Here is a 26,449-nt window from a genome sequence, read left to right on the forward strand (position 1 = left end):
AAGTATGAAAAATAAATGTTTTATAGAGAAGAGATGAAACATTTTGTTCCTTTGGCAAGCTCCGTATGAATGTGTATGTGTTTAAATTATCATGATTTATGAAAAGAAAACACTCAGAAAAGTGCTCAGGCTGACAGAAAGTGGTCAATGATATGGTTTTTGTAATTATATCAGATATTGGAAGTCTCCTTCCTGTTATTACATGTTTAAATGTTGTAATCTCCCAATGTGAATTCTATAGCTGACCTGCCAGCAAACTGAGCCATAATTTAGACAGTTACAAAGATGAGGAGCAGGAAAATCTAGAGAAACTGAAGAATAATATCTCAAAACCTAATTTTTTAAAAGCGTAAGTACCAGATATACGGCTTAAATTGTAATCACAGAATTTTAATTATTCTTTTTCAAAGTGAACCAATGAATGTTCACAGGGAACAAGACATAAAGGCCCATAAAATAAAAACTCAGCCTTTTATGGGAAAGGCCTCACAATAAATTTTGAACTTTAGAAATAATATAAGTGAAAAATAATACATTCTGTTGAGAAAGGAAAAATTCCCCATGTATAGATTAACTTGAGGAAAAATATATTTTAAACTAATTTCAAGAAAACAAAACCACATTAGTGGTCTAAAACACTAAAGAACAGCAAACAACAGGACCAAAGAGAACTTTTTGATTTTACAGTATAATTGCAAAACATTATATTTAGTAATAAGAATTGCTTCCACAGTTGTTTCACTGAATTAAAAAATTTAAATGTCACAATAATTATATGTTATAAATTATTAAAGGGTTGTTTCAAATGTAACATTTTGTTCTAATATGGGATTATCATTGCTTTATAGTAATATGCATACATATATTTATACATGTATGTATTATATACCACATTTGCATGAAATACATAGCATACATATATGTAAGACCTTATTAAAATTTCTTTCTTCAAACAAAATACATTTTATAAGTTTTAACAGACTTGGAATTTATCTGCTAGTTATTTAATTAACTTTAAGTAAACTCAATTCCTTAAGGCAAAATGATGTAACATTTGTACTTAACGATGAGACAAATGGACTAGATTCTGGAACATTAAAAAGAAATCACAGAATAAGTACTAATACAACACAAAGTTAGTCACCAGTTAATAGTTTTGTAACAATGTTGAGTTCAAAGATAGAAAATGTCTCATGGTGAGGATTGGAAACACCTGGGAAGGTTGAGTGAGGTATATTTAAGATCATTTTATATAATATTGAAATGTTTTGTGGATTTAAAATCATTCCCAAGTAAATTTTTGATTTAAATACCTATATATGTCATAAGAAAAGAATGATCCCTGCTCTCTTGCCTAGAATCCTCTTGATTGTGGCCACTTTTAAATTCAAGTTAATGATAACAGTCTCTCATGGTTATTGCAATTATTAAATAAGGTGACAGTGTTTTGAAGATTACAAATTTAAGTTACTCATCATGGGTTAATTATTATTTCTGTCTTAATTCTTGCTTGATGACAGGTACCTTAAAGATTTAAATTATCTTATAAATATAAATATTTGTTTTTTATATTAATGATTCTATACTAGAACACAAATGGAGTATTTCTTTTACTTTTTGAAATATGTTTCTCATGTGTATAAGTACATTGTACAAGTCACAGCAGATATAATTTACTTTATAACCATTTTGTAAGCTTTTCAGGGACCATTTCCTTACACAATAATGCCTGTTTAAGACTGCTTTTTCTTACTTTGGGTTAACTAGGGAGGCCAGAAATAGGGACAGCAAATACAGCAACTTGCATTATAATGAGAGAAAGACCCAGTTAAGCATTACCAATTTCTACCACCAGTCTGTCTCTAAGTAACTATTTCCAAGACTGATTCTAATCTGTATAGTAGTCAAACCCATAGTTTGCTGTGGTTAGTTGAAGAGGACTAGGAAAAATTCTTTCTTAAATTGGTTAGATAGCTTTAATTATGATGAAAAAATTTCAGGTACAAGTAGTGGAGATAATTAAAATTTAAATTTATACTTGTAAACTTCATACTTCTGAATGATTAAATCTATAAATATTATGCTATGCATACCTACCAGGTTTTCAATATGCTCCCATAATTATGGCACCAATCCTACATCTCTAATCCTGATTTTCAGAGTCATTGTCAACTGCCTGATTGTGCACATTGTCATGTGCACCTGTTTTCAGAATGCCAAATGCTTCACATTGACTGTACCAAAGCAGCATATTCTTCATCTACCTGAGTATCTATTTGGAGTTCATTTCTCCCCAAACTGAAGACCTCACAAAGACTCAAAGCATGCAGACTTTTCATGTCTGTTCAGATTCATTATCTCTGGATTGCTTGTAAGCCCCACATGCAAGGAGCAGAGATACTCCAGTATTGGTTCAGACCTGCAGAAAGGGCAACCGCATTCTTGTCAAACTTACACGAACCTTACCTACTGTGTTTATAGGCTTCCATGACAAGACATAAAAAGCTAGATGGCTTAAATAATAAAGGCATTTACATACAGTTCTGGAAGCCGGGCGGTCAAGGCTGAAATACTAGCAGGTTTCATTTGAGGCTACTCTCATAAAGATATCACTATTTTGACTTGACTTTGACTCTATCAACTTTTAAATGTATTTTCTCATAATGCATTTGTAAGTGCTAGTATATAAATGTTGGAGGAACACAACTCAGTCTATAACACTGAACAATACATACAATACTTATAAAATCCTAACCGATGTAAGTGGTATGTCAGTGTTTGACTCACTTCTTGAAGACTGTTAATCTAGCAATTAATAGTATAGCTAGGTTTTAAAGAAGATGCTTTAAAGGAAAATACTAGAGTTCACAGTATTTATGAGCAATTGCTATCTAGTTTTTCTGTCTACTCATTAAGTTTTAAATGTATAATATGATTAACACAAAATGGAACACTGGTTTTATAAAAAATGGCAAGGAGGGCCACATTGTTATGTAGGAAATGCCCTGTCATAAAAAATACAACAAAGGAATCAAATAGAAAATGTGCATTACGACTGCAGCTATGTTGAGGCAAATAGATTTTCTTTATTAAAGAAACTAAAATAAAACTAATTTGCTAATAAAATATACAACTGGCTAGCCTCAATGCAATAGAAATCAAATAAAATTAATATTGGGAAACTGTATACACTTGTTAGTCACTCCTGTTCTATCTATAACTCTTTTAATTCCAACCATTTAAATTTTAGAGATAAATATTTCTTACCCTTATAGTTTATTGCATAATATTTGACACTCAAATTATTTATCACTTGTAATAAAAGCTTTCTTAAAAGGCGTGCGAGAATGTCCCAGTTAGAGAAAGAGCCTGTAAATATTCCATCTTAGAGACATAGAAATCACAGGAAATGTTTTTAAGAAGTGAAAGCAGGTTCTTACCTTGTCATTCAATGTCTAGATATGCTTTCAACACTTTTCTAAAGCAATAATGTCTTCTTGTATAGGGTGATTTTCTTATATACTTAGTTAAACATCTTGCAGTTTTGGAGTCAAACCATCAAATGAATGTTAGTTGAGATTGTGAAAGAAGAAAAAGTTTTCTTTCAAAGTAACTGCCAATTCTTTCTTTTATTTTAATGGAACGTAAACGTAAATCACAGTTCACTTCAACTTTATTCTATCAATAAAGAAACTTTATTGTGTCTTATAATTTATCTCTTGATTTTCAACCAAACTATTTTTATTATTTATAATTAACTTATGTTGAATACATGCATACATAACTTCCTCCCTCAAGCCTAGATTTAGGCTTCCGGGTACTCATTTATTTTAGGAAGCATACTTGACTATGTAAGTAGAGACTTTGAGTCATATCCCCTAAGGTTTAGATTCAGATTCTGTAAATCTGGATTGGAGCCTAGTAGACTATGTTTTAGAAAAATTACATAAATACATCTGTGGGGCTACTGACTCCCTCTAAAGAATACAAAGGATGGATAATGTCATACTTGACAGGTCATTCAAGATCCTTCTTCTCAGTTGGTGTCTGTCAGCCTGAGCATCATGCCTTATATGAGGGCCATACCTGTCAATGATCCTTAGTGTGTTCTGTTGATGCTTAAGCATTTTAAAGTTATGTCTACCAGTTCTACCAGTTCAACCCATTGATCTTCTCTGTACTAAATGTCATGTTGTACAATTCAGCTTTCTTTGCAACTCTCCTAGGGATTAAGGATTGCTCATAGGCTGCAGGTACATGGAATATCCCAGAAACCCTTAACACAATATTGAAATGTTTTGATTCTCTTTTCTTTAAATTTTTAATATTCATTACTATCGCATGATGCCTCTGATTCTTCAAGTAAAGATCTCATGGCAAATGACATCCTTAGAAGTAAGGTCACTTAAGATTAACTTTGCTTAGCCATTTCAATATATTTGTTTATTCTTCTTGGAGTCTTAGGATCTAAATCTCATTTCCCATGGCTCCAACTAGACCATGATTCAGCATTAGTTTATAGAAATTAAATATTTTGTCACCAACAGGGGAAGTCTCAATGATAGAGAGAATGATATGAGACCTCTACAGAGTGCTCAAACAAAGAATTGGGAAGCTTTATGAAAGGGCAGAAGCACATACTCAAGTGGAAGAGGAAAGCCTCGGAGGGATTTGGGATACATCCTTAACGGACATGTTTTAAAGAAGTGAATATTTGCTGCTTTTGCAGAGGCATCCAGTTTAGTTCCCAGCACCCATTTGGCAGCTCAAAAGTCTGTAACTACAATTTCAGCAATTCTGACATATTTTTCTGATTTCTGTGGGCACTGCTCATAGGTGGCTCGTATGTGTGTATGCAGAGGAAACATTCATGCACACAAACTTTTTTAAACTAAAGAAGGGGCAAATTATTCATGATTTAAGGTAGGAAAAGGTCAGAGATTCTAGGAATGGATTGGATTTTTCCTATAATGTGGTTACTGTTTGTCCTTTTCTGCCCTTGTATGGAAAATTAGGATGTGGTATTGCAGATACACGGCATTAGCAGGGAAATCTACAAAGCTGATGATATGGAGATGCCAGTATAGAAGGAAGTAAAGGATAGTTAGCAGCAATGTTAGCTATCCAATTCAGTTTCATCTGGTTTTCAGTAGTCACGTTTTTTACTGAGATGTCACTTGTCATCCTCCTATAATACAGGTATGTGATTGTTTCAACTCAAAGTCACCATACAGCTCATTACTGTTCCCATATGGCTCTCTAATCTACCTCACTTGTACTTCGTGTTTATCTTGCAGAATGTTTCACTGGAAGTTCAAATGTCTAGAAATGCATCATGCCATTTCCTTTTAAAGTAGGACATCAGATACTTTGTAATTCTCTTCACTGTCTATTGAAAATGTAATATGAATCATACATCACTTTAAATTTTCCAATAGTTACATTAATGATGAAAAGAAATGTAAATTTACATACAATATACTCATTTAAAATGAGATTTCACTTTAATCCCAGCACTCAGGAGGCAGAGGCAGGTGGATCTTTGTGAGTTCAAGGCCAGCCTGGTCTACAGAGCGAGATCCAGGAAAAGGCGCAAAGCTACACAGAGAAACCCTGTCTCAAAAAACCAAAAAAAAAAAAAAAAAATGAGATTTCAGATGCAATCTATATAAAATCATCATTAAAGTAAGAGTTTTTGTTTCTTAATGTCTACAGTACACAGTCTGGAACACATTTTTGTTTTCATAACACATCTTGATTTTGATGCCAGATTTTCCTCAGAAACAACCTATATGTAGATTTCATATTCTTCACAGCTGAAAGAGTGTGTTTGCCTGGCCAAGTTCTCCTAGATATGTTTTTTTCTAAATAACTAAACTGACAGGTTTTGAACTTTAAACTGAAATTGATTAGAATTCAGTAAACTGAGAATTCAATTTATCAGTCACACTAGCCACATTTCAGGGGTTCATGAACTCCATTTGTCTGGTGACCCCCATGGTAGGCAACGGAGCTCTGAGAATGACCATATATTTCTCTAAAAACTGGCTTCATTTCCTGAATTGTATGTGATTTTTTTGTTAAATTGCCTTTTTGAGACCTATTTGGCTCATCTCTATGATTCTGTTAATGATGTAACTGTTCATTGGGTTTTTAATTATAGTTAAATGAGAAAACACAGTATTCAGAAAATATCATGTGTCATCATCACTGTGATAATAGAGCACACTTGACAAACTGTAAACCAGTGGTTCCTACACTCTTTCTAGTAGTAGTCCCTTTGAAAAACTGCTAAAAACTACCATCTAGTCCTATAAGGAACTTAACAGTATTTTACATAGGGTTTTTATTGCTGTGATGAACCACCATGACCAAAAAGCAAATTGGGGAGGAAAGGGTTTATTTGGCTTACACTTCCATGTCACTGCTACTGAAGGAAGTCAGGACAGGAACTCAAACAGGTCTGGAACCTTGAGGCAGGAGCTGATGAAAAGACCATGGAGGGGTGCTGTTTATTAGCTTGCTCCCCATAGCTTGCTCAGCTCACTTTCTTATAGAACCCAAGACCAGTAGCCCAGGAGTATCCACACCCACAATGGGCTGGGCCCTCCTCCATTGATCACTAATTTAGAAAATGCCCTACAAGCTTGTTGGATTACAGCCCAATCTTAAGGAGCTGTTTTCCCAATTGAGATTCCAACCTTTTAGATGACTATATATAGCTTGTGTCAAAGTGACATAAAAGTAGCAAGCACACATAGGCTACTCATGTTTGTATTTATCCTTAGCAGGGTCAGGGCAGTCACCTGTAGCCTGTTTCCTCACAATCCATTGTTGCTGGAGTTTTCCTGCCTGGCCCACAGTCAGGACAAATCTCTCTCACCTGCCAGTCCCACAGCAGCTCAGACCCAACCAAGTAAACACAGAGACTTATATTGGTTACAAACTGTATGGCCGTGATAGGCTTCTTGCTAACTGTTCTTACAGCTTAAATTAATCCATTTCTATAAATCTATACCTTGCCACATGGCTCGTGGCTTACCGGCATCTTCACATGCTGTTTCTCATCATGGCGGCTGGCAGTGTCTCTCTGACTCAGGCTTCCACTTCCCAGCTTTATTCTCCTCCTTGTCCCGCCTACACATCCTGCCTAGCCAATGGCCAATCAGTGTTTTATTTAGACCAATCAGCAACACATTTGCCATACAGAACATCCCACAGCAATCCATCCTTCTTTATTATTTAATTAAAACATGTCATCTCTCCCCTCCCTCTTCATTGTTCTCCCCCTCCCATATTGCATCCCCCTACCAAGTTCATGGTGGCCTCTTCTTTAGTCAGTGTTGCTGCATATACGTGTACATGCATCCACACAGGAATACATCCTGCTATGTCTGCTCAGAACTGCTTGCATGTGGAAGTTTCTAGGGCTGCATTTCTTGAGTGCTTACATTTTGTAGATAGGCAGACACGGATGTCCAGTGCTTCACACAACAGTATACCACTGGATTTTTAAAAGAAATAAACTCTTGACGGCCTGTGTTCTTGTGTACCAAAATCATTCTGAATCACTAGCTACATTTCGTGACATTTGCTTTCTCCTGCTCTGAAATCTATGCCAGTTTTGTGGTGACAAACAGGAAATGCTTCCTGTTTACCCAACATAGAAATGATCCTATAAGACAAAATTAACTTAACACATGGAATTAAATTTTTCTCTTAGTTTTCAAAAATATTTTGCTTAAATGTATTAGAGCAGCCCAAGGCATACTTTGAACCTCACATATAAAATACATGTAAGTTTTTTGGTAAACATATTATTGAATATAATTATGAATTTAAAAAAACCTCAATAATAAATGAATCATCATTAAATATTCTGTCAAGAGGATATGTATGCTACATAAAATATATTAAAAGTAGTCAAAATTAAATAGTATGAAAGAGGCATTTAAGAAAAATAAAAGGATGATAGTTGCAATGTATAAAGCTGGGAAGAACTCATGCTAAAAGTGATTTTCGTTTTTCATCCTACTGCTCAGACAATTGCAGAATATGAAGGTTTAGACTGTGTGGGCGTCTAGTTTTTGTGACTTTGATCTAGGTGACCAAGCAGAGCTGAATAAACTGGCTAATGTCATGAATATGCTTTGATCTTGTGAACTGTGCTATGGCTTCCCTCTCCTTATGTCTGTTCTCTCCTGTATGTGTGGAAATATAAAAAGTTAAATTTCAATTTATTTTTGAACTATTTTCTCCTAGCAAAAAAAGTGTAAAGCACTGTATATCAGTGGATAATTAATGAATCTTGTTTCTTTTCCCTTTCTTCTGCATCCCTAAATTGCACTCAGATTAAATTATAATGTCCCTTCTGGGATTTTACAAAAAGAGCCATATATATCTACTATTGAAGAAAAAATAAACGAAATGGTTTTTAAAGCAAGAAATAAGAAGTCACAGACAAGGCATGAAGGTGTTTGGTTTAGTCATAGCAGACTTTATGGTACAAGACACGACTACACCCTGTTCCCACTCCTCTAACCAGCAACAAAACCAGCAATCTCCCTCTCTGTCTTATAGATCTTTCTTTTACAGTTCAGAGACCCAAATACAACTCCCCTATAATAAGTAGGATAGGTAAGTTGTAAAAACAGAGCAAGATATTAATTGCAAATTGTGTTTTTAAAACTGTAGCAAACTGGAACATGCTTTTTGTCACTACAGAAGCAATTGCACATGGTTTAGAAAGCATTGTTCTCGGAGAAAAAGAAGCCTGATGACTAGCCATTGGTTTGCCTTCTCTGTAATCAAATGTCCATAAAAAAAAACTCTCCAAATACCTGCATTCAAGACCAGTTTCAGGTTGTCTTTTAACTTCATAGTTTATGGTGATTCCAGATGCTAATGGTAACAGTGGCTATTTAGAAACCATCAAAAACCTTAAACTATTGAAATGCCAAGCCAGTAATCCAGGCATCTGGCAATTAAACCATATTTCCTCCTCTTACAAGAGTGTGGTCAGTAGACAATTCTTACTATCTTCTATTTCAGCAAGAATAACATGAAACAGGTTTGTTGTGATAAAAGTTACTTTTTGTAAAGTATTGAGGAGACTTGAAACCCAGTACCTTAGTTATTTTTCAATAACTGTGGTATGATACTATGACAAAGGTAACTTATAAAAGAAAGCAGTTAATTTGGGGATAGAGAGTTCAAGAGGATTAGATTCTGTGACCATGATAGTGGAGAGCATGGCAGCAGATAGGCAAGCATGGTGCTGGAACAGAAGATGAGAGTTTACTTTACGTGTAGAGACAATACCTACTAGGCAGAGAGAGAGAGAGAGAGAGAGAGAGAGAGAGAGAGAGAGAGAGAGAGAGAGGGAGGGAGAGCACGAGCTAATTGGGAATGACGTGGGCTTTTGAAATCTCAAAAACCAATCCTAGTAGCACACTTACTTCAGTAAGGCCACACCTTCCAATCCTTCCCAAACAGTTCCACCAATTGGAGACCAAGCATTCAAATTTATGAGTTTATGGAGGCCATTCTCATTCAAACCACCACACTCAGCAAGAACATGAATTCTCAAAAATGAAATTATCCACCTTAATAATACCCCTAAAGATGTCCAATTGATATTTTTGAGTACAACTCGTCCAGGCTACTGATTGAGAAAGAAAATGAGACAGTAGTGGTAGCATTCTTTAATAGATCATACTAGGTGCTGAAGTTTTACTTGCTACAGATTGACCAACTGTCCTTTGCAATACTGAGAAACGTGAAGAAGTAATAATTAAGAAGTCTCTAGGTCTGTGTGCCTTGTTAATGTCTCTCTAAGTTCCTAGAAGGAAGCTATCATGTCTTCTGCACAGTATAAAAATGTAGAGCATGTTTGAGGTGGGATTTAACAATGTTACAACAGCCTCATTTGTTAAGAGCACTCTGATTCATTTGTGCAATCATGGTAATTATATTTGTAGCTATCATGCTGAAAACATTTTAGAGCTATGCTGTTTAGAATAATAATAAGCATGATAGTATGCAACAGAATTAGATGTTTCACCAAATGCAGCTTTCAACAATGATTGTTATCAATATAGAATTACATTGTGCTTTCTGTTACCATTTGGGATTATTTTAAATTGAATTGATTTTTTAATTTATGCATACAACATACAAATTATAGATGTTCATGAGATATTTAACACATCTATTTATTGTGGACTCTTCCAAATAAAGGTAAACATACCTAGTTTCTTAAAACATTTGTTTTTCTATAGCACAAACATTCAAAATTATTTATTCTAGCTTTCAGAAATGTATGGCATATTGCTATTGCTATTGTTGTTTTCTGGTGGAATCACACACTAGAATTTCTTCATGATATCGAACCATAATTGATATTTTGAGTTCAACCTCTTATTATCACTTTTCCCTTCTCTCTAAGCTTCAATGGAATCAACTGTTTCAGATTTCACATCTGAAGAAACTTGTGTGGCTTGTTTTTTTTCTGTGCTTATTTTGTTTTTAACATAATGGTCTCTGATAACATTCATTGCCACAAATGACAGAATTTCACCCTCTTTCTTGATTCATGTCCTATTGTATGTATTTATAAAATTTTCTTTATTCAGCACCTAGAAATTTTTACCAATGACAAGAAAAAAATCAGGCAATTTTGTGAAATAACATCAAGGAATTCTGTTTTGGCCTTGGCACTGACATATTTTTCCAGAAAGAGCTTTCAAATGCTCTAATTTTGTTAATACTTCCATTTCATTGTGTTTCCACTTCCTATGAGGAGTGACTTCAGTTTCTATGCTTCTTAAACAGGATTACAAACTCAATACAATCCATATATATATATATATTCTTTGATGAAAGATACCTTGATGCTAGGTTCTTTTATGAAGAAGCTAGAAGCTAGAAGAAATGTCATAATGGTAACATTTCCATTACCATTGCCTGTTCCAACGTTTGCAATAACACATTTACTATATCCCTGTTTTAGTATAGGAAGACACAAATATTTTTAATCAGAGCTAAAATCTGCAAAATGAAGCCAAATATGTAGATCTTCAGACTGTCTAGACAACAAATAAGAGACAGGAAAAAGATAGATGTTCTCTCTCCAGCTCCAGTTTCAGTGGGTGATTAGGAAAGATGGTTTGTTCTTGCCAAGCAGAAATCAGATTTCATCTACAATCATTCACTGGTTGCCTTTGGTAACATCTGCTCTCCATTTTTCCACTCTAATGTGAATGATATTTAAAAAATAAAATGCAAACCAGCTACATCTGTCTTCTTCTTTTATAACTCCTGCTAGTGGGTACTGGGTAGGCTGTTTGGCATCATGAAATACAGGATAAGTAGCATTGCACGTAGGAGTTATGGGACTTTAAGTTGTAATTTTAAACACAAAATAAATCAATAAGATAATACAGTTGATATTTTATTATTTAATTAATTAATGTATTATTGAATATTTATTGTATCTCTCTGCTACACTAAGTGCTGGAACGAAACTTTAGTACAAATTTAAATAAAGCTTATTACATTGGTGACATATGTAGACTACAATTTCCATGTATTTTTACAAATATAAATTAACCATTATACTGTATATACATGTTTTTAAGGTCAACATATACTCTTCTCCCAGATATGACTCAGTTTTCTCTTCCTGTGTGCTTACTCCTGCCACCTTTAGGAAATAGTCAACTTCAACTGCCGGAAACTGGTGGCTACGATGCCTCTTTTTGCTAACGCGGATCCCAATTTTGTGACGGCCATGCTGAGCAAGCTGAGATTTGAGGTGTTCCAGCCTGGAGACTATATCATTCGAGAAGGTGCTGTGGGGAAGAAAATGTATTTCATCCAGCATGGCGTTGCTGGTGTCATCACCAAGTCCAGTAAAGAAATGAAGCTGACAGATGGCTCTTACTTCGGAGGTTAGTAAACATTCAGGGTAAGATAAGTCAGACATCTCGGAAATGTCTGTCCTAAGGCTTTCAGAGGCCTCTCGGGTTTGTCCATTTGGCATGTGAGCTTGTATTTGAATTCTTGCAAAAGCATTTGGAATGGATCTATATTTCAGGGTCACAAGTTCCATACAGGTGTATGTATAGTCATGTACAGTTGTACGTACACTAGCGAGGGGAGAGTTGTAACCACTTTATCTGGAACCAAGCAATACTGGATGAAAATAGCCAAACAGTGCTTTTTTTTTTTTTTTTTTTTTTTACCCTCAACCAAAAATCCCCAGAGTGTTCGATGACTCTTTTCATATCAGTTACAGGGGCCTCCTGTATTGCCCTACCAAGATTTTGAGTGTTGGTTATTTTGTGTCTACGCCTTTGTTAATATACACAAGAATTTTCTTCCTTGACTTTTTAAGGTTTTATAGGTGCAGTGAGAAAACAAGGAAAGGCAGAAGTCTGTCTTTAGATGTGTTGCTGAACGTTGCCGTCACCACTGTTGTTCACATATAATTGACAAAATTCATGGGATCCCCTAGCTCTAAGCAAGGGAGAGAAGTTCATACTGTGGTTGGGCAGTAACTTACGATGCTGAAAATCCTGATTATTTGGTTTGTTTCCAACATGATTGTAGTAAAATGCATGCTTATGTTTATATACATGCACAAAACATCCCCTTTAAGAGAACAGAATTACTGTCTAAATATTTTTTAATGTATTTATTTTAAAAAAGTTTTTTTTCATTTTACATACCAATCTCAGCTCTCCTTCCCTCTCCTTCTCCTTCCCCCTACCCGCCCCCAATCCCATCCTCCATCCACTCCTCAGAGAGGGTAAGGCCTCTCTTGGGGAGTCAACAAAGTCTGGTATACCAAGTTGAGGCAGGACCAAGCCCCTGCCCCTGGTATCAAAGCTGAGCAAGGTATCCCCACCCTAGGGAATATATTCCAAAAAGCCATTTCATGCATCTGGGATAAGTCCTGGTCCCACTGCCAGGGGCTCTCCAAACAGATCTGGCCACTTATCTTTCACCCACATTTAGAGTGCCCAGTTCAGTCCCATGCATATTCCCCAGCTGACAGGCCAGAGTCCATGAGCTCCCAACAGCTTGGGTCGTCTGTCTCTGTGTTTTTCCTCATCATGATCTTGACCTAGCTTGCTCCTGTGATCCCTCCTCCCTCTCTTCAACTAAGGTCTAGGAACTCAGCCCAGTCCTTGGCTGTGGATCTCTGCATCTGCTTCCATCAGTTACTGGATGTAGGTTCTATGATGACACTTAAGGTAGTCACTAATCTGATTATAGAGAAAGGTAAGTTCAGGCACCCTCTCCATTATTGCTATGGATCTTAGCTGGGGTCATCCTGTGAAATCCTGGGGATTTCCCTAGCACCAGGTTTCTCCTAGTCCCCAATGGTTCCTTCAACCAAGATATCTCTTTCATTGCTCTCTCTCTCTCTCTCCATCCCTCCCTCCACTCTAAATATTTTAAGGAGAGTGTGTGATTGTTGTGTGACTAGGTGATAAATATGTTGAAAGAAAACTTGGAAAGGAAAATTTTAAGGCTGATTTTGTGGGGCCAATGAGATGGCCCAGCTGGTAAAGGAGCTTGCTGCCAAGACTGATGGCCTGAACTGGATGCCTGAAACCCACATGGCAGAAGGAGAGAACTGACTCCCACAAGCTGTCCCCTGACCTCCACACATGCACCTTTGCACACACATGTCCCACTCAAATAAAACCAATAAGTAAATGTAAACTAAGATAACAAAAAGTTTGTGTTAAATTGACAAGCTTTGCAAATTCCAAGCCTCTTTTAATTACTTTACCGTTAAATTAAGTAACACAAACAGGGTTTACTACAAACACTGGGTGGGAATGGGTTCAACCACTAGCAAAGTTAGCATACCAGTGAAGGTCACTCTGTTGAGACACAAGATCAAGTCCAGTAGAAAAATCATTTTTCCTACTGTATGACTTAGTGATGTTGCACCTATGCCCATAAGTGAGACTTAGCTATAATTTTGCTGTTACTGTGATAATTTGTAGGATTTTCTAGGTCACTTTGGATATTAGTTTTTGCTAATCTTTTTGGCAAATAATTACAACTTAATCCAAATTTTCCTAATTCATACCTTCTCTCTGGTTTCTATTTCCTCCATAATGTCACATTGCACTTGATCAATAACATTTTCTTGGGTTCTCTTGATGAAGCTCCTTAGATTTTATGAACTGAGCAGTTTTTATGTGCTCTAGATCTTCAGCCCCCTTGAAGTTGTTGGATAGTTCTCATCATTAGAGTGTGGTAACATGTTTTGTGAGGAAGAGCAGGACAATAAAGCTCCATTCGCGGCTGACCATGTAACAGTCATGGAGCACCATCTGCACAGCTTCCTGCTGCTGGTATTTGGTTCAGTCAGGGTATTCTGAGAGAAACTTGGTTCCCTCATGTTCTTTATTTATTTACCTTTCATATCACCATATGAAATATAATCTAATAGACTTCATTGTAGGACTCAGATTGCTCAGATGTTTATTCACGTGGTGTCTATGTGTCCTTTACAATGGGTTTTTATTCACTCATTCTTTGTTCAGTTTGTGTTCTGTTTTCTGTTTAGTCTGCGAAAGGCTTATGGTGAATATTTTTCTTTCAGTGTGGGGTCCTCCATATGTCCAAAGGGTCCTTCATTCAATGGTTGGATACTAGTGTTTTAAATCAAGATTTTGTTACTAAGAATGTTCATATTACTTCTCTGTCATTATATCTAAGATTACTTAGCTAAATAAAGCAATGTTACACACATCTGCTTGTGGACAGACACACGCATGCACACACACATGGGCACAAACACAACACTATCTGATATTTGTACATATGTTTTTTTTTCCTATAACCATCTGCATCTGTATAAAGCTAAAATGAGTTCCTACTAACGTTTTCAAATTTAATCCATTACCACGTGGAGTAATCTGATCAAATCCAGTTTTTTTTTTTTAATTTTTATTTTTTTGGCTTTTTAAGACAGTCTTTCTCTGTGTAGCCCTGGCTATCCTGGAACTCAATTTTGTAAACCAGGCTGGCCTCGAACTCACAGAGATCTGCATGCCTCTTCCTCTGGAGTGCTGGGATTAAAGGCTTGTGCCACCATTCCTGGCTTCCAATTTCTATTCTTATTTGTAACTCCTCATTCACTAGCCAAGATGTCCCTCTTAAATGTGTTTTCAATTTGGGTGTACATGTATAATTATTCCATAATAGACAATTTGCAGGTCTATGAGAAACAACTTTCATCAGCTAGAGTTCAGTTGTATGTATATACTTGCCTCGATTCTTATAGCCTCCATGGACTTCCAAAGGCACTGAAGTCAGTATCTTATTTTTCTGTCCCTATCAGTGACACTGTTTTACTCAGTCATACTGCACTGTTTGTCACAATTTCCATATCACCCAGTGCCTTAGTGTTCTGTTGTGGTGAAACACCATGACCAAAAGGCAAGTTGAGGAGGAGAGGGTTTATTTGGCTTACACTTCCACATCATAGTTCATCATTAAAGGAAGCCAGGACATGAACTCAAATAGGACAGGAACCTGGAGGCAGGAGCTGATGCAGAAGCTGTGGAGGGATGCTGCTTACTGGCTTGCTCCTTTGGCTTTCTCAGCCAGCTTTCTTATAGAACACAGGCCCACCAGCCCAGGGGTGGCACCACCCACAATGGGCTGGGCCATAACTGATCAATCACTAATTAAGAAAATGCTCTACTGGCTGGCCCCCTGAATTTATGGGGGGCATTTTCTCAGTCTAGAATTCTTCCTATCAGATGACTATAGTTTGTGTCAAGTTAATATAAATCAAGCCAGTACACCCAGCTATGTTCTGACCTCAAAAATTGCTTTTCAGTTTGCATATAATAAAGCATACTCTGTGTTAAAGAAATTCATAGATTTTCCACAGATGAGTATTGTCCTGTATATACCATTATTTTAATATCAAACCTTACTCTTTAAAAAGAAAGAAGACAGAAGTCCCCTGTGCATCACTGATTTGGTCCTGTCACTTTCAGAACCTATAGTAAGTGCTGTTATATTTAAATTAAAGCTCCAATTTCAATTATTTAATTGAAATTATGAAGGAAATTGAAGTTTTGAGGTATTCACCTTTTATGAAATGACCTGCATATAATCTCATATTATTTATAGGAGTTATGTTACTAGTTTTGTTTAGTTTTGCTTCCTGGGCTATCTTGTTTTCTCCATGGAGAGAAAATTTGTTCTGCACTTCTGATGGACACATATGTAGATTCCTTTTTACTGCCTTGTTAATTAGCTGGCATTACCAACACTGTGCAGTATGAGGAACATTCTTATCATGATACTCATTGGGGAAGAAATGATCTACATTTTTACCGTTAAACGTAAGACTAGTTGAAAGGTGTTTGAGATTTTTTTTCAAGTTTTTTGATTATATTGAGGGTAGTCTACATAATTATTTTAAGTAATAAATGGAATATTGATCTTGTCTATTTTTGTCTGTGTGATTTAGAATAAATATTTTTATTTATTTTCTATTATTTTATTTATTCTAAATAAAATAGAGCACAGTTTCCTTTCATTCCTTAACTTGTTTTTGCAGTTGATTACATTTGGATATTGAATTTTGATCCCTATTCATAAAAATAAGCTTTTTATTATTGAAGTTTATAGAGGAGTTGGATTGGATTTGCTTAAATTTTTGTATTAATTCCACAAGAAATATTGCTCTTTTCTTTTTCTTTCCCTTAATGTATTTTCTGAGCTTTTAATTAGGCTAATTCACACTTCAGAAAATGGATTTATAAGTTTCTTTCTCTGCTCCTGTTTTCTGAAGAATTATTAACACTGCTTCTTTAAATATATTGTAGATTTCCCTAATGAAAACATTGGAAGCTAGGATTCTTTTTTGAAAGGTTATTGCATATTTATTCAATTTCTTTATAGCAAAGATGCAATGTTTATTCAGCTTACCTATTTCTCACTGTGTAAATTTGGTTAGTCTGACTCATCTACAACATTATTCGGTATTCTCATCAGTACATGGTCCAAATAAATGAGCATGAGACAGATGCTCGATGTCTATTGGGCAAATTTATAGGCACCAGAGAAACAGAAATGAGTAAAAGAGATCAAGTATCCTACAATTATTTAACTTTTAACTTGTGGTTGTTTAAAGATACTCAGAAATGACTAAAATTGTAAGCTGTTTTATTAGATGATAAAGAGAAATGCTTTGGGGAAAGTAAAGCAGAGAATATATAAGAAATGCCTCTCACCTCCTACAGTCATGTAAGGAATTACAATGTGGGCATGTGGAATTAATGGAAGTTCCAGAGTTCTTAGTGAGTAATGATGGTAAACACAGGAACAGACTAATGATAGTTGTTCTCACTGCTCAGGTCAGATGGATGGTGATGTAGTGAATGCCGAGGCACAGGTAATAAGGTTCTGTGGGAGAAACCATCTGGCTGATAGAGAAGAAGAGTTACCTGACTCCGTCTTGATTCCTCTTTGGAGATCAATTATATAATCTTAATTTTCTTTTACAAGTGAGGAAATTGAAAGGCTCTCAGAAGACACCCCAGTCCTCTGCTTCTCTGCTCTTACAGTCTTTCTGACCCAACCTCCAAGAAGTTTCCTGAGCCTTAGGTAAAGGGATTGTGTTGTAGATGTATCAACTGGGCATGGGAACCACATGGTCAGGTGATCATTGTGTTTTTACAAGTTGTAGGTTTCTGTAATAATTTCCATTTGTTGGGAAAAGAAAACCCTTTTTTTTAAAATGAGGATTGAGTGTTTTACTTACCTGTGGATGTAAGAAGCATTAATAATGCAGCTAGATTACAATGGTTTATAAAAGTAGGTACTTCTCTAGATTCTATGGCCTCATGAGTCATGAGTAGTTAGATAGGTTTACAGTACTTATTAAACATGAATTCCTTCTGATTGAATGGGCCTTAAGTCCAATTACACAGCTATTTGTTACTGCCAAGATATAAGTGCTAACTTTAGGTATATCTCACCACACTACTCATTGTTGTGTTTCATATATGAGAGGCAAGCTACACTTATGAAATCTTAACAATGTAGTAGCCTAAAAAAGACCTAAACAATTGCATCAGTTGACATGCCAGTGTGGATGGAAGAAATCACATGGGGATCCCTCCGTAGATGAAGAGCTACAAAATATTAATGGTTACAGAGAGAAAGAGGATCAGTCTTCCTTTGGGATAAGCTCTCTAATTTGTTATCCATTACCAAGTGATTGGTCCTAAAAGCATATACATAATACATATACACATAGATACATACATACATATGATCAATAATAAATGTATTCAGTAGGTTTTATATATATATATGTATATATAGCAATAATAACAACTGAAAAATAAATAATAAAACAGAGATAATACGTGAAGGTGTAAGGAGGGCTTGGAGGCAGAAGGGGAACAGTGGTATGGAGGAGCAGGATATGGTAATGGGGGACTGAAGACAATCAGTATATTATATACATTCATGGAATTTCATAATGAAACTGATTGCTTTGTACAATTAACAAAGGCTAATGAAAATGGAAACATAAATCAATAAATAACGCACAAAGGAACTGAGGTTCCTATCAGTTAAACTGGCTGCATACCTGGAATGAGACAAATCTTGGCTAAGCATTTGAATTTCAGACGTTTGTGTGTTCCGTCTGTAGCACCTTTACTCCAGAGGGGCATTATTATCCTCCGGGCCTAGGATATAACGGATGGAACATTGACACAGGTTTCACTTTCTCTTCAAAGCTGTCCATTATCCTTTTATGTCTGCATTTGCAAAGGCCTTTTGAAATCTCCTCTGAGGTGCTATCCAGTCTCCATTAAAGTAATCATACTGTTAAAATACTGTCCCCAGAAGAAGTAAAACCATTAAATACCTCATTAAAATTTTAAATTATCTATCTCTGCACCAAATTTTCATGATTTTAAAGAAAAGTTGCTGTATTCCTAGAATAGTGAATTTAGTTATTGGTATGAACTCTGTTATTATATGAACTCCAGACCAAAGGACATCTCAAGTTCCACTGCCAGCCCATGATTCATAAGCTCTTATGTCACGGCAAAAATAAACAATACACTCATGAAGAAAATATTCTCTTTAAAGATTCCTCAATACTGCTTTATAGTATCCAGCACTATGCTAGAAATTAGAGGATACAGTATGACTTTAACATACATCTTTAGAAATTTTAAGCCCACAGTGTATTCAGCACACCCGCTGTTTTAAGGCGTACAGAAATAGGATGGAAAAACCTGAACACCAGTAATCCTTGTCATGGGGACCTGTCCTAAGTTATCAGAGGACTGAAATCTCTGAACTTTATTCCATCTCTACTCCATTGCATTTTTAAAGAAGTAGGTACTAGTTTTGGAGAAGGTGTAAAGAACCTGTTGACGGTGAATTCACAATTTTATTACTTCAAATTTCACCCTACATTTACCAAGAATAAAAAAAAAATCAGTGACAAAGTGGTTTATATTTCTGTAGTTTTTGCCTCACTCCCCCTTTAACCCTTTACTCCAAGCTAAGTGAAATAATTGTTTCTAGACTGGTTAGAAAGCTCTGAAACCTCTTTTTGAATGTCCTGGCCTATTTGGAAATAAATCAAGGTTTCCCTTATGTGGGTTCTTAGTCCTGTTAATGAAAGACTTAGACTCCCCATGGGAGGCCTTACCTTCTTGTAGGAGGAAATGCAGGTGGGTGGGTTGGCAGGGGAGACTGGAGGGTTGGGAGGAGGGGAGAGGGGGATCTGTGATTGGTGTGTAAAATGAATAAAAAAAATTTCTTAGTAATAATGAAAAGACTATAAAAAAATACTTAGAAAAAAGAAAGAAACTCAAAGACCATTTTCTATTAGAGAATGAGGAGAAAAGGAACAGGGTGGGCAAACTGTAAATCTTGGCAGCTGGTAGGAGAAAGAGATGGAGAAGAGAAGGGAAAGCTATGCCTTTTAGTTAGAACTCAAGAAAGCAGATATGTTCAACCATGAGGGCCAAGAAGCAATTGCAGACTGGGAGGGTGAGAATGACCAGAGGGTGAGGAAGGAGACAGCTCATTAAGAAAGAGAAAATACTTCCAAAGTAGGAGCAGAGAGATCTAGAAAAATGAGGAGGAAGCTCACAAAGGACAGGGTCACAGAGTGTGTGACCCTCTATAAGACATTTGTATAGCATCCACTGCTCCTACTTTTGTATGCCATAGGCCTTTCTCACACATGCTGTGTTCATTACAGGAAGCCCAGATGAGACATGGCTTCCAGTCTTTCTCTGAAAGCTGATCATAAAGGAAGTAATTATTCCTCCCACATTCTTAGAATGCCATTAGGTAAATTAGCTTTCCTAGGGGCTGGCTGGTCTCCTGACCTTATGACTGACAGGCTCAATTGGATTAACATTTAAGGAAGAGACAATACTATGCAATGTCCTAATCTTTAAAGCAGATTGGGATATCATATATCCACCAGGACTTAACTTCCATTCTTTTGACTAAAAAGTAGTAGCTTTCCCTTAATGGATCTCAACAAAACTCATATATGCCCATTTATCCAGAGTATGTTAAATCTTAAAGAGGGGCAATTTTAAAGCTTTTCTTCTAGTGTCACCAAGAAAATGGCAAACAGGATATGAGAGTAGGGTCTCAATAGCCTCTAGGCTGATCAATGCTTCTCTAGCTAACTAGCATCACCTCCTCAAGAGTGGAGACCTGAAAATCATTTATGAGATGCTTTTAGTCAATCTGGCTATTTCTGAAAAGTAAGAGAATAATAACAAGAAACCTGTGTCCCTTAAATCGATCTATCCTGTCTGGATGGCAAAGCAGACCTGCACATAGGATCAAAGACATTTGTGGCTTCTGGCCAAGATTAGGAACAGAACTGTTCATTTCTAAAGTCCTTACCCTAAAGTTTCATGACCAGTGTCTGTCTTATGTTCCCATTAATTAGATGAAAATAATGTTAATCATCATCTACATCCTAATTCCAAAGTTCTATTATTTTATAAAGTCATTTATAAATGAATCAGTGAATGAAAGGACCAAATCTAATGTCTGATACATTTATCAGGATGAGCATTATGACATTTTAGTTTGAAGTAATACTATCTGTATCAAAAATAGTATAAAAGGGGGAGAGAAGAAAGCTTTAAAAGTCCGTGTAAACAACATGGAGTTGCTCATAAGGAATTGCATTTGGAGCTTTTTAAATTAGCAGTCAAAGCCAAGTTTTAATCCCATTAAAAATCTCCATGAGGCAAGGATAATTTCTAAAAGTATAATTCTCATTCATCCCTATTGGTGCAGCATATCTTTCTGGAGTTCCTAAATTTTAATATTCATCAATAACTGAGGGAGGGGATTTTTTTGTTTTGTTTTTTTGTTTATTTGTTTTGTTTTTACTGAAGTGAGTGATTCTATAGCAAACTGAAATAAGCCTAGAAGGTTATGGTTCAGTTTAGAATACAACCTTTTCTTGAATATTTAAAAAATATTTTTTCTTTCCATGGAAAATATAAATTGATGTTTTGATTATCAGCACTCCTTGTTATTTATATTTTGTTTGTGTATTCAAATGCTGAGTTTTGTAATCATATGCTAACAGTATGCCATTAAAGGAATTTCTGTTGATAAAGAGCAGATGGAAGATTTTATCCCCCACAAAGAGAATATGCGAAGCTTTGGAGGTAGAAGGAAGCATGGCATTCAGTTAAGCACACTGGAGGGTAACCCAGGCGGAATATACACCGCCATTAAGGATAGCCTAAGAGAAGCCCACCTGTTGGAATGACTTTTTAAAAGATTTCTCTGTGGAATAAACCTGAATTTGAGATTTGAGAGTAATCAATAAGTCCTTATTCTCGTCCAAATGTCAATTCCCTGGGCCTTGCCTGTGTCACACAATTTTTAAGAAAAGCTCAGACTCTACTCTAAGGTTTTGCTCCACACACATCTTGTGTCATTCTGGCATGTGTCTAAATCAGACGCTGTGGCTGTCTCTCAGAAACAATAATATCAGAAACCTCAGACAATGGTTTTCCTCAGACAACCCCAGATTCTGTACAATCTGACCCAAACTATTTTCCTAAACTATTCCGACATTTCCCCTCAGAAACACCTAATCCACTGGTCCTCACTTAAGCATGGGCAGCCCTTGTGGTCCTCAATCTGCTTTTGGAAACATCTCATCTTTCAGGCTGTGGCATGCTCCTCATCTTTGTAAGGTATGACTGAAGTGTTGCCTTTTTCACCCCTGCTCAGGGTCTTTCTCCTGCTGCTCTGTTTATTGTTTTGTGTTACTCTCGAGTGCTAAATTAAGAAATGTGAGTTTAAGACCTTTTTTATCTTTCTAACTTAAACCATGGAACCAAATCAAAATGCCAGAAAGTCACTAACCCCAAGAATCTTGCACTGTGAGTGAATGAATAAGAGACGGTTCGGCATGTGGAGATATTTCAACTTGACTCCACTTACAGCTTCATATTTCTTCTTTTGAGCCCCAGAATTCAAGAAACATTCAAGTAACACATTCAGCTTAGCCACGCTCTGTGTAAAACTATGTTTTTTATCTTAAAAAAAGGAAACCAACACAAAACAAATGACAAATTGAGTTAAATGGAACTAAAGAAAGTGCATAATTTCCAATTCACAGGTAAACCTTATAAAAGTATTTTCTACTTTTGAACTCACCTCACTATCTTAAGGATCAAATAAAAGAGCTCCATATTTAAGGACAGGAGAATCTAAAAACAATTTTTGTCTGGAAGAGTTTTCTATGAAATTAGAAATGTGCTATATCTACTTCTGGTAATCAGTGATTAGTCACTGATCACACACAACCATTTCTATTAACAGTGCACATTTAATAAAGATTATGCTACTGTTTTGTTGATATTTTCATCTTTAGTACCATAATTTTTACTAGATAAACATATATGGCATCAAATCCTATTTTGAAACATTTGAATGTAGTTTTGGAGTAGTTGTTTTCTGTTCATTTTTATTGTTGTTTTGAGACATGATCTCATGTAACCCAAGCAGATCATCAATTCACTCCATAGCCGTATTCTGATTCTTGAGTGTCTGGATCACAAGTGCTAGGAACACAGTTATGTATCACAATGCACAGCTGTGGGAACCATTTTTATGGAAGAACATTTTTATAGCATTAAAACAATTCTCAAACATTAATAAATGCCTGTCTCCTAGTATATTTTTAAATTTGTATATAGTTGAATTTTCAACTCCAAATGTCTGCTTGCCTTTCTGATGTGTATAAGTTATTAAAAAAAACATTAGTATAAGTCAAATAATTTCATTCCATATTTGGTGATACCAAGCATAAAACTCTCTAATTTTGAATGTTGATTCCCACTCCCCCTAATTTTATATAATGAATCTCTAATCTTCAAATGATGATATTTTGTGAGTTTGGCTTTTACACGATAAGGCTTTTATCTTTTCCAATGATATGAGGACACAAAAATGGTACTCTGCCACCTGCAAGATGACTGTCAGAATGATCTGAAAATGTTGACACCTTGATCTCAGACATCCAGCCTCCCATTCGAACTGTGTTTCTATTGTATATGCCTTGCTCAGCATCTGGCTGTTGCTATAGCAGCTGAATTGAAAGAAAATGATGATAAGCAAAACAGTATGATTCCTTCTTGATCCCTTCTTATTTTGTAGCCCTGTGCCTTGGCTCTGCAGCTTGATTTCAGAATCTCGGCACAGGTTTGCTGATGAAACTCTTGTTCTACTTGACAAATCCCTTCGTCACCTGCCACAGCTGGGTGTGACTGATGAGCTAACATGGGGGAAGTAGTGTGAGTTCTTTGAATAAGTTGTGAAAACTATTATTCTGTTGTGACACCTCTTTAAAGACCCATTATCCTGCTCTGTTATATTTGTGGAATCAGAGAGAGAAATTAGGGGCCGTATCTGGAAAGGTAGCTTCCACAAAGTGTGTAAGAACGGCAACTTCACAAAAGGGGCTCAGGTTTAAATTTCACTTGTAATATACCAGTGCCTCCTCTTACCTTTTTAATTCCACACCAAATTTCGAGTCAAAGGGAATTGAAGTAATGATATACCAATGCCTCTTCTTACCTTTTTATTTCCACACTAAGTCCCTGGACAAAGAGGACTGAAGTAATGATTGCCCCTCACTGTTATCTGTCAAGGCACTAAATTTAGATTTGGAAGCAATGAAACAGTCTTTGACTTTCTCAAAGTAACATTTTTAAAGTAAAGAGTACACCAGGTTCTGGGATCATCGGCTCTGTGTAGTATTTCAGTTTAACATGTTCTTAAGGTGTTCTTTAGTAAGGAAATGAAGAAACACTGGGAAATGTGTCTATATGTGTTTCTGAGACTTTTGTCTTTGGCTCATTTTCTTTGTTTGTTTTACTTTGTTCTGGTTTGTTTCTATTTTATTTTATTAATATTTTTAGATACCTGTTTCATTTCTAATGTGAAAGAAAGAAAGGGTGTGAATTTAGGTGGGAGGGGAGGCTGCGAGAATCTGGAAGGAGTTAGAGGGAAAACAGGCATCAGATTATATTATATGAAAAAAAAATCTGTTTCCAAAAAAGAAGCACTACTTGTGAGTAAAGCACTGATGTGGGACTCTGTTGTGTGAGGAGGATCATTTGGAAGGCAATGCAGGTGCCCTGCCATGCGGCACTGCTGGTGGACAGATGGCCAGTTTCGCACTGTGTCCTCATTTCAACTCTATCTCTAGCTTGGGCCTTCTCCTGTGGCCTTCCACCTGTGCTGACAGTGGAGACTTTTCATCATGGCCCACATTATATGGGCTCTTCGATTTAGACCTCACTTCACATTTGAAGGTCTGACCAGCTCCACACTTACGTCTGTGCCATCGATTGCCCTTGGTAGATCCCGTTTCACCTGTTTGAGGAGCTTCGGTGCATTTTATTAGTTGATGGTTTCTCTCTCATAATATTCTAATTAAGTTAGCACACTCTATATTTAGGATCAAATCTATAAAAAGATTAGGAAGCAGCGTGATGTGGCGGCATGCTCAGCATCCTGGCTCAGCCTCCACACATCCAGGCTCTAGTCCCGTGGCTGTGGGGAGGAACTAACTGCGTGTCTCCAGGCAATCTGTCTAAAGTCCAAGAGCTCAAGACTATAGCCTGTAAAATGAGGTTATTAAGTCAGACACCCCCTACAGCGCCTTTGAGCTGAACAGTTCATTGGAATGTGTCATTTGGGGGAAGTGTATGTGCTTGGCGACCTCTTTAATTTTAGGTGTCTAAGCATGTAGAATGACTTCTGACCTCTTCTAAGTCTGCATTACTTTTTTTTAAGAAAATCTGCTTTTTCTTTATGACATAATTGTTCAGGATACTTTATTTAGGCCAATCATCTAGCATTTTCAAAAGAAATGGGGTAAAAAAAAATAAAAAATTCAATGCTTTGAGGTTTCTTAAAATCTGTTGAGAGGGAGGAGGATATTAGAGGACCTGGGCCTTGGAGAACACAAGGTAGGTATCTCCAAGACTCTATTTCCATATGTATCTATAAACTTGGATTGGTGGTAATTCCTCCCACATAGGTTAGCTTAGGAAACTAAAGGATTCAACATATCTAAAGTGGTTAAAACAACATGTAGTTTCTAGTATATGCTGTGTAGTCAGCATTAAATATGCAAAAAGGCCAATGTCGTATAAAGCAAGAGATACACATAAAGGACATTGCCAAGAAATCATTGCTCATGTCAAGGGAACAATGTGTGTATTCTCCAGACTACATTCATCCTAATCTGGTAGCACTGAAACACAGCCTAATTCAGTATGCAAGGTAGAGGGTGGGCTGTGTGGATGGAATAAGTTATCTTAAAAGATTTTCAACTTAAGCCGGGTGGTGGTGGCTCACGCCTTCAATCCCAGCACTTGGGAGGCAGAGCCAGGTGGACCTCTGTGAGTTCGAGGCCAGCCTGGGCTACCAAGTGAGTTCCAGGAAAGGCGCAAAGGTACACAGAGAAACCCTGTCTCTAAAAACAAAACAAAACAAAAAAAAAGATTTTCAACTTAAATAAATCTTCAATCTTATAAGTTATAATCATTTCACTACATGCACATACACCACATATGCACACATATACATAAATAATATGCTATAGTTTCATAAAACCAAAATTCTATAAACATCATATCATACCAGATATGATCCTAAACAATTTTATAAGTATAATATTATTCTGCCACAAAAAAAGATTTTGAAACTTTCAATAATAAAAGAATGAAAAAATCATGATGAGTTAGATGTAAGCAATACACACAGTGTATGTAATAACTTGATGTCCAATTAACATGTACAACTATTAATTTTTCATGTATTATTTAAAATATATAGGATTTCATATTTTTAATTA

General features: G+C 36.1%; 1 protein-coding gene across 1 annotated transcript in view; it reads left to right on the forward strand.

Annotated features, from left to right (window-relative positions):
• Window positions 1–26,449, forward strand: part of Hcn1 (hyperpolarization activated cyclic nucleotide gated potassium channel 1) — a 397,328-nt gene that overhangs the window by 323,143 nt on the left and 47,736 nt on the right. Inside the window, exon 6 of the mRNA XM_052743322.1 lies at window positions 11,711–11,951. Within this exon, the coding sequence (XP_052599282.1) occupies window positions 11,711–11,951 (241 nt within the window). The remainder of the gene's footprint in view (window positions 1–11,710; window positions 11,952–26,449) is intronic.

The sequence above is a fragment of the Peromyscus californicus genome, unplaced genomic scaffold (assembly GCF_007827085.1).
Source record: "Peromyscus californicus insignis strain IS unplaced genomic scaffold, ASM782708v3 Scaffold_18__1_contigs__length_77618521, whole genome shotgun sequence".
Classification (NCBI taxonomy): Eukaryota; Metazoa; Chordata; class Mammalia; order Rodentia; family Cricetidae; genus Peromyscus; species Peromyscus californicus.